At 35.8% G+C, this 9,442-nt stretch overlaps 1 protein-coding gene across 1 annotated transcript; it reads right to left on the minus strand.

The window, feature by feature from the left end:
• Nucleotides 1-1,893: 1,893 nt before the first annotated feature.
• LOC138133314 (odorant receptor Or1-like) lies at nt 1,894-7,231 on the minus strand. The gene is made up of 7 exons (XM_069051216.1): nt 6,576-7,231; nt 5,972-6,014; nt 3,376-3,400; nt 2,473-3,193; nt 2,214-2,418; nt 2,004-2,159; nt 1,894-1,953 (listed from the first exon to the last, which is right to left on the minus strand). The coding sequence occupies exons 1-7, from the start codon at nt 7,229-7,231 to the stop codon at nt 1,894-1,896; spliced, it is 1,866 nt and encodes a 621-aa protein (XP_068907317.1).
• Between the last annotated feature and the right edge of the window lie 2,211 nt (nt 7,232-9,442).

Consider the following 9,442-nt stretch of genomic DNA (forward strand, 5'->3'; position numbering starts at 1 on the left):
CAAGCACGTGAAAGAGCTTTCGCAGCTAGTACAGTGATTATGATGCAATAATGAATGGTGGAAAATGAAAATTGATTGTGAAATACAGCAAAAAAAAAACATCAAAAAGTCAAAAGATCCGGAAATTCCGATTGAGTTGGGGTTCCCAAAGGTACGCTATCCAGCACGAAACGGAGAACCACACAACTCTTCAGACGGGCACAGGAGACTTCGTGAAAATCCAGAAAATCAGTGCCCCAAAAAATTCTAACCAGTCTCGGTGAAGGAAAACGGACCTTAACGGCTGTCGACAAGAGGAGAATCGAGAACCGACAGGTGTGTGCGTTCTAGAATTTTCGACGGGCGAAAACGGAACCGAAATAGGTTAGGAAAATCAAAACAAAAGGACCAAAATACCTAACCCGTCGATCGTCGATGAGAAGCGTCGGTCGAGACCGTCTCCAGGTGTTCCGGGAGACGAAGAGAGCCGTCAGTGGAGGAAGTAGGTAGGACTGGGAGATCCACGAAGGAAGGAAAAAAATGTCTAGGGACGAGAAGGCGAAGGGAATTTATGGAGTTGGAGTCCAAAGAAAAGGGAAAGGTAAGGTGTGCATTATGTGTGACCTGTCGATTGTAAAAGAATCATGAGGAGCTCCAATCGAATTTACGAACGAGAGTAAATGTTCGAAATGTCTGCCTTCAGCTTCAAAACATAATGGTACTCTCTTCGCTTCATGTTTTCAAATGACCTTCGCAAAGTCAGGACATCAATTAAATTGCAGTTATCAGTAATTACTTAATTAATTAGGTAATTAATTAATTCGGGAATGTTTTCGAACACGTTGTTTTTCAGGTATGGAAAAACAAAATAATCGAGGCAAGTTGTTGGAAAGTGCCTTGAAAGTTCGGAATGACAGTTACTATTGTAATTAATGACATCTGATGACAAATCGAATTAAATTTTTACGTACTGCCAACTGAAGTGTATTAATCATGGCCATCTCGATTTTTTTTTATTTTCGATCGCACGGTATCTTTAGTTAATTAATGATTTGTCAAATTTAAGAAAGATAAAAACACTTGAAAAAACTTGCTAAAATAACTGCTTGCAAATATTTACCTACGCGAGGAGATTTTTATACTATCTACCTAGCTATGAAAGAAAAGAGTTGGGAGAAAAGTAATATTTTATTTTTCAACGTATTCTTTTTTCCTCAAAAAACTCCTCCAGCACTTTATCAGAAGAAAAACGGCGTCCTCTCAAGTGCTTTTTTTAATTTAGAAAAGAGATAATAGTCACTCGGTGCCAAATCTGGGCTGTAGGGTGGATGTCCCATCTGTACAAAGCCGCACTCGTCGATTACTTCGCGGACTTGACGAGCTGTGAACTCTGCAATTGTCATGAAGCAGTATAATCTTTTGATCACAATTGTGGGGCCTTTTTTGCTGTATGGTAGTTTTCAACTTTCTGATTGTTTTTTCTGCGTTCTTACTTTTTTGACGGTGGAGATCTTTGTAATTTCACTGCATGGATTCTTGTTTTGTCGGTGGACTCCAGTAATGCACCCACGCTTCTACATAATTCTTTTCGAAGTTATCTGCAGAAACTCCCGAGACGATTAATTCGTTATTAAAAATAACTAAACGGAATTTTTGAGCCAATAGAAAGTTTGCAGTTCAGTCATTTATTATTAAGGAAATTTATAAAATATGGAAAAGAAAATCAAAGTTTTCTGCAAAGACGCACTTTTATAAATTTTTGTCTCATTCGATCTTCACCTTGACCTTGGTTTCTTAGACACATATAGGAAGAAAATATTTGTATTCTACCAAAGACAAAACTAGCCATTGCATTAAACGCTAGAAATAAAGAAACACTATTTGTATAAATGAAAACAAAATAAATTCAACAACTTATTTTATTCCGCTAAGTTGTCGCAATATTGTATAGTACGACACAGCTGATCGTAGAATCTAAAATTCTGAGAATTAATTACATTGTTTTTATTCATTTTTATTCTTACCCTGACGTACGTGTCCAGAGACAAGTAGAACAATTTAAACGTAGAGAGCTTAACAGGATGTTGCGCGCTCTCAACAAAAATAAGCATATTTTTTTTGACATGACTCGGTTGTGCTATCCACTCAGATTCAAACGTAGCATAGGCGATTTTGCTGCTCTAAGAACAAGATAAAAAAAAATCTGAAATGTTGTTTTTTTGGATTTTACTCACTTTACTCTCGACTTCTTCACCAAACCAGCAGTAGGTAAAAATCTGCATTATCACCGAGAGAATTGAGAAAGATAGTGTGTAGAATTCGAAACTTGAAGGTGTCACCAAAGCTAGCCGAAAGAGACCCATTGCCATACAAACAGAACTGGTGAAAAATTGTCCCAATAGGATAAAGTTGAAGAAATCGTTGCATTCTTCGGCAAATCTGCAAATTTTTTGACGTGAGTCAAACGAAGCAGTGAAGTTTGGAGTTTTGCACTTGAGTATCTTGGTGTGGTGTTTGACGCAGTGGGTGAGCAACGATGCAAAATCACTCGAGTCGCCACCCAAATGTCTCAAGTTGTCACACAAGATGTCGCACTGAGCCCCCACGTACATCATCATTGCGGAGATGAGCATGTCTATGTTGTAATCCCCTAGAGCTACAAGTGAAGTACCTACGCTCTGGTGCAAATATGTCAGCTCATAATATGGTGATTTCCTGATGTCGTAAGGATACCAAGCCGGAAACGGCAAGGCATATCTTCTCGTAGAACCGTTCAAAATCGGGAAAACCAACCACAGACTCACAGCGGCGGTGACCGCCCCCAACAAAATGTTGTAAATCATCTTCCACAACACCATCGCGGGGCGCACCAGTACTCTCTGGTCGCGACTCTTCGGCTGGAAGATGTCGCTGTCGAGAACCACCATGAGGCGCTTCAGCATCTTGATGTTCTTGATAAAAGTGTAGATTTTGAAAAGGGCTAACAGTTCAGCGACGCAAATCAAGACGGTTTCTGTTAAGGCCTCCAGGTTCGAGTAGACGAAGATGACGTTGATCGTTTGGAACAAGACAGCTGTCACGAACAGGTTTGCCGAAATCGAGGAGTAGAGAGTGTAGAAATCGAGTTGGTAGGAGTCGATGGGCCAAAGACCGACGATTCTCAAGATCTGGATGTTCATGGCGATGATTTCTTGCCAGTTGAATCTCTCCATCACTGAAAAATAGAGACAGGTGTTGAGAAGTGAGTTCTTTGATGAGGACAAAACTGTTGTGACGAAGGTGGATGTATTTATGGCATCGGTGTGGGAATTTCCAGGCATCAATAATGCAGTTGCGAAAATTAATTGCAGTACTCAATTTTTATTATTGATTAAGTTGGGACAATCGATTTCTTACATTCGTACAAAGAATGATTATTTACCTGAAAACACAAACAATGAAATGCCTTATTTACCAGTGCGGCTTCTCATTTATAAACTTGGTAAGATTGTCTCGACCAATCAAAAATTTTTCATTTAGTCCACTCATAAATAATTCCAAAACAATTGTGTTTTTCTCGGACACAGCAATTATCAACTAAACTACTTATTATAAGTGTTCATGAGCGTCTGGGAAAACGGCCAGATGGAAAAAATAATGTTTTCAAAATATCGAAAATATTCCATTTGAAACCCCTAATTAATAAAACCCCGCCCGTTAATTGCATTTTTTCTGTTGTTGTTTGACCACCTTGGCAACATTTTTCGTGGGATCAATTTCAGATGGGGATTAATAAATATTCATAAGAAAAGAACTGTCGAGACTGATAAGGTGACCAACATTGTTCTATTTTGTTGCCGTCCAAATCAACTAAATGTCGTTTGGTCTTCAAGAGCAAATTGCGAAGTGCCGTCAAAACTAGCCAACTATTAGATATAATTGGTGAGTCAATTTTTAAATACCACAAAAAATATCGGGCCTTCAAATAAATATATATTTAGAGTAGGCGTAGGCGACATTCTAATTCTGTTAACAGTGTAAAGTAATTTTTGTAGGTAACCGATTATTCTCCGGAGTTACACAGGTTACATAGCTTTTTCCCAATGGAGAATGCACTACAAAAATTAAAAATATTTTCTAACCTAAGTAATTTTATTTCGTTAAAATGTCAGACGTTTCTTGTGTCATTTTCTACGCTGGAAAAATGTTGCAAACAATTGAATTTTCATGGGTTGCTCTAAATATAAATTTATTTGAAAAGGCCCGTTATTTACCTATTTCATTATTTCATGTTTGGTCATAATTTACATAAGCTTGTAGATCCAACTTGTATATCTTTTAATCTTACCATTTGACAAGAATGAGTAATTAAGTGTACGTGTTAAAATCAATGAAACCATAACATCTACGAAAATTAGCGCAACAGGGAACTTACGAAAACAGTTTTTCACAACAAAATGTGGATCAACAACATTCCAAACAAAAGATATTATATTGTTAGGCGTTGCGTGTTTGTGATTGTTTTAACTGATTTTAATTTAATTAGTGATACCAACACATGATCCATGCCATGAATTTTCCCAGAAGTTTACCACAAGCAGTTTTACGTTTTTTCGTCAATTGAAATCTAAATAAAAGGTTAAAAATTGAAATAAGTAAAAAATTAGACAAACTTTAGTTATTAACATTCAGAGTATTTTTTAAAACGGATTAAAAAAACTTTCAGTACAACATATTTGGCGCCCTCTCTCGACAAACACGAAAAATATTACATTTAGCTCACTAGTGAGAAAATATTTTTTCCTCACTAGTGATTCAATTGCCATCTTTACGCACTATTTTCAGTGAGCAAAGACCACTGAAATTCAACGATAATGGAAAAAATACTCGTAATTTGATAACACACTTTGCAAATAAATAATAAAAAGTGGGCTGGAGCAAGAGCAACAACGTTTGTCAAAGAAATTATAAAATGAATTATTTTCTAAAGCTATAATGCAATTTTTTACATTATTTGGGAAAGATATTCAAATTATTAAATAACTAGAGTAATGAACAAAATTGTGCCCAGAATATTCTATTTGCTAAATTAAAATTACGTGCATTTAAGAATACAAGTTTCCAACAAATTACATTTGCGCCATCGTTTAATGTATTTGTATCTATGCAAATTGTGGGGAACATTTCCATGTTGCACGATTAATAATGCAGTTAGGAAAAATAAATGCAACACAATTCACTGTCTCGCAGTTGCAGTGCTCATTATTTATAAGACACATAAAATAGAAATAATTGCTTTTCGTGTCTGATATGATTAAATTTGAATGTTGCGATTAGAAACTCAATTGTTGTTGGAAATACTCATGAGAAAAGTGTCAGATGAGGGTCAGAGTGGATAAATATCGATAGAAAAATACAGTTAGTTATAACAAAGCACATTTTTCTTTTATTTTTAGAAGAAAAAAAATTACAAAAAAAAAATCAGTATTAATTGAAATGATTTAAGAAGAAATTGGTTGATTGTCAATTGCAAGATAATTTCTTAGGAAATTTAACAGAAATAAACAATTCGTGTTACTTCGAAGATGCAATTTAAGGAGTTTATTCAGAAGAAATCAAAATGCGATTTTTATTTTATTTGGAAAGGATATTTGAAATATGATTATGATTGCAAGCAGAACAATAAGTAAAATTAGAAAATACAAAGTGTCTATTAAAGAACGTGGGTATATTAAGACTCCTGTGGAATTAGACAAAATTATAGAGCGGCACAATTCCACAGGACTCTTGATATACTTACATTCTTTTATAGACACTTTGTATAAATTGAATGTATAATTTAAATAAAATAACAAAACGAAACATGTGCATGGAGATTTTTATTTGTTAAATTAAAATACTCGTAACACATACTGAATGATATCCTAGCTAAATTTAACATGAAATGTTTTTTTTTCTGCTTTCAAAATTATACCAGAGAACATTATTTTCCTGAATTTAGTTGCTGCAATACAGTATAGTACGATACACTCATTCGAACAAACTGAAATAAATATCTACAGTTAGAAAAGTTCTTACACAAATTCCCATATTTTGCAAGATACCCTGATAAAAGTGTCCAGTGAAAGATAAATCAAATTGAACGACGACGGTTTGATGGACTTTTGTGTAGTTTCCAAGAAAATGAATAAACTTCTTTGTGCTTGCAACGATTGTCCAACCCAATTAGATTCAAAAGCAGATTCAGAAATCTTGTCACTCTATAAACTCCATCACTACAAAATTTACAAAAGATCGTGTCATTCTTACCTTGACTGTGATTTCGTTTCCAAACCAACACAAAATGAAAACTTGCAATATCAAGCAGAAGATGCAACCAAACTGGTAATAAAACTGGTACTGTGCAGGAGTGACCTTGAACGAAAGCAATTTTTACATTTTTAACAATTTTGACACGTTGGCATTTACCATAGCTAGTCTAAAGCAACACATCGCGACCGAGACCATGTTGGCGGTCAACTGTCCCATCACTATCAAGTTGAAGAACTTGTTGCAACTGGCAGCAAAACTAAAATTGTAATTGTTTCATTAAAAATTGTTGCTTCGAAATTTCCTACTTTAAAATTTCCTTGTGATGTCGGATGCAACTCTTCAAGCTTCCGGTAAAATCTCGTGGGTCAAGATTTTTCAAATCGTCGCACAAGATTTCGCACTGGACACCGACGTACATCATGAGCGCAATCACCAACATGTCCACGTTGCAGCCCCCAGTGGCGATAAAAATGTGACTGATCAGCTGATGCAAATACGTCAGCTCGTAAGCTGGTGAGGATTTAACATTGAAAGGGTACCAAGCTGGGAACGGTAACGAGTACGATCTGGTTTTTCCACTCAAAATAGGGAAGATTTCCCACACGACAATCGTGAGTCCCACAGAAGGAATAAAAGTGTCGTTGACCACTTTCCAGAACTCGAGATTCGACTGGACCAGCTTTCTCTGGGTGGAGTTCTTGGGCCGGAACGTCTCCGCGTTGAGAGATCTCATCAGCTCCTTGACCACTTTAATGTTTTTTATGAAGGTGTACATCTTGAAGAGCGCCATGCTTTCCGCAGAACACATGAACATGGTTTCCGTCACAGCTTCCAGGTTTGTGAAAACGAGAACGATGCGGATTATTTGGAACAGGATGTGGAGAGCTACAAAGAAATTCACGCAGATGATGGAGTACAAAGTGTAGAGGTCCAGGCCGAAAGTGTCGCTTTTCGGCCACATTCCGGTTATTTTTAGCATGAAAATGTTTGTTTGGATCACGGTTCTCCACTCGAGTTGCTTCATCACTTTGCAAATGTAAAATGTTTTTGCTAACTTCTAAATGAGTTCGTGGTGAGTAGCAAGGTTCAAAACGAGCACAATCACTGGAGACTGCTCATTTGAAAGTCGTCCAAACGCTTTCAATTTGAGCTTTTATAAATTTCTCTGCCCCTGTTATTCAATCGGTCGATAACCAAGGAAAAAACGAAAAAATACATTTTTCTTCTTCCTCTAACTAGTAATTATGCGAGGTAAACTGGTTATTAAACTTTTCTCTTGACGCTTGCTTGTAACCAGTTTTCATGAGAAAACTCGCAGCTGGAAAAAATATTTTTTTCAAAATGTTTGGATTGTTTCTCGAATTTTAGGTAAGTCGGTAATTTAAACTTGTATTAGTTATTCTGTACCCACCAATTAGATTTTTCTTGTTATTATTTAATAGCCCTTTAGACTTAGTTTTCGTGAGAAACTCTCAGATGGGAGACAAACATTGATAAATATTAATGGCCCAAGAATTTACTGCTGTCTACAGAGACGAATCATTCACAATCCATTTTGTCCAAGTATTCTGTGTCAGCACGACACTAGTGTGTTATAATTAACAACAAAACCGTGACGAAAGAGCTAGTTCCTCCAGTTTTAACTGAAACAGAGACGAATAAGAAATCATCTCGCGTAAGTATTTCTTTTCGACTTTTGAATCTGCAATAAAAATATTATTACTAATAACACACTTCCGTTATTATTTCACAAAAAATTGTATCAGATTACCTTAACCTTCCATTGTTAATATTCAAGTTTAATACATTTTATTTAAAACTGTAACAACTGGAAAATTATTTACATTTTGTGTGGCTCCTCTCTGTACTCTTAGAAATTATTTATCTAAAGTGAAAATTTTTTCATAGAGTAAAATGTAAGCAATTATGCTTTGGAGAACTTTACTTTGCACTTTAGTACACTAGTGCTTTGTTTTTCCATACCTGAAAAACAACGTGTTCAAAAACAGGCCTGGCACAATTTCCGAATTAATGCAAGTAATTACTGATAACTGCAATTTAATTGATGTCCCGATTTTGCGAAGGTCATTTGAAAACATGAAGCGAAAAGTAACATTATGGGACTCACCGTTGAATAAAGACGCAAGAGTTTTAAATCTCATTGTTTGATTACACTACACGTGAAGAAATTTTTTTACAACCGACAAGTCACACATAATTGACACCTTTATGAAAATCAAGATTTCAACGTTCTCAAAATCACTAACCTAACTTTTAAGACTGACATCTGATAATTGAAATCTTAACGAATTGCCAACTGAAATTTTTGGTCAGAACCAACTCTAATTTTTTTTTTTTTTTTCGATCTCACGGTATAATAATATATACTGTGCAACACTAAGCTGTTCTAAGTCTTAAGATACGTTTATTAATCAATCGATATTCGATATTCTAAAAATGTATATTTTTGATAATAAAAATATTATGATGAATAAAGGTACAGAAAATGAACAAAAGTTTGGAGGAGAATGTAGGACCAAGAAGACCCAAGAAAAACAAAGACTGATTTATGGAAAAATGCAAAAAGGTTCTAGAAGTACGGTACCAAGCAAGATTAATGCCACTAAATAAACACGCAGAAGAAGACCAAAAAAGATACGAGGTCGCAAGGAAGGCAACGAGTATGCAGGCAGGAAAAAAAGTTTAATGAGGAAGCTAAGGACAATGGAAGAAAGTTACAAAAATAAAGAAACAAGGAACTTCTACCAGGGTGCAAGGAAAGCTAGAGAAGCCCCACAGAAAATAACGACATACCGGAAAAGAAGCACAAAGAATTTAAGCTAAAGAGGTGGGTGGAGTACTTTGATAAGGTCTTAAATACCGATAGTTATGAAGAGCAAGTGGAGGATTTGGAGCCCCAAGAAAATAACGAACAAGAAGCAGTGCAGGAACCAACAGAGAAAGAGATAGAAGAAGAATAAAAGTAAGCAGAAGAAAATGGCATTCCTGCAGGAATATTGAAATACGCAGGAGGAAGATTAAAAAGCGGGGTGAGCGCGCTGATTAAGCGAATTTGACAGGAAGAACCAATACCACAACAGCGGAAAAATGCGAAAATATGTCCCATCTCAAAAAAGGGAAAAGAACGAACTGTGAAAACTACAGAGAGATA

The sequence above is a fragment of the Tenebrio molitor genome, chromosome 1 (assembly GCF_963966145.1).
Source record: "Tenebrio molitor chromosome 1, icTenMoli1.1, whole genome shotgun sequence".
Classification (NCBI taxonomy): domain Eukaryota; kingdom Metazoa; phylum Arthropoda; class Insecta; order Coleoptera; family Tenebrionidae; genus Tenebrio; species Tenebrio molitor.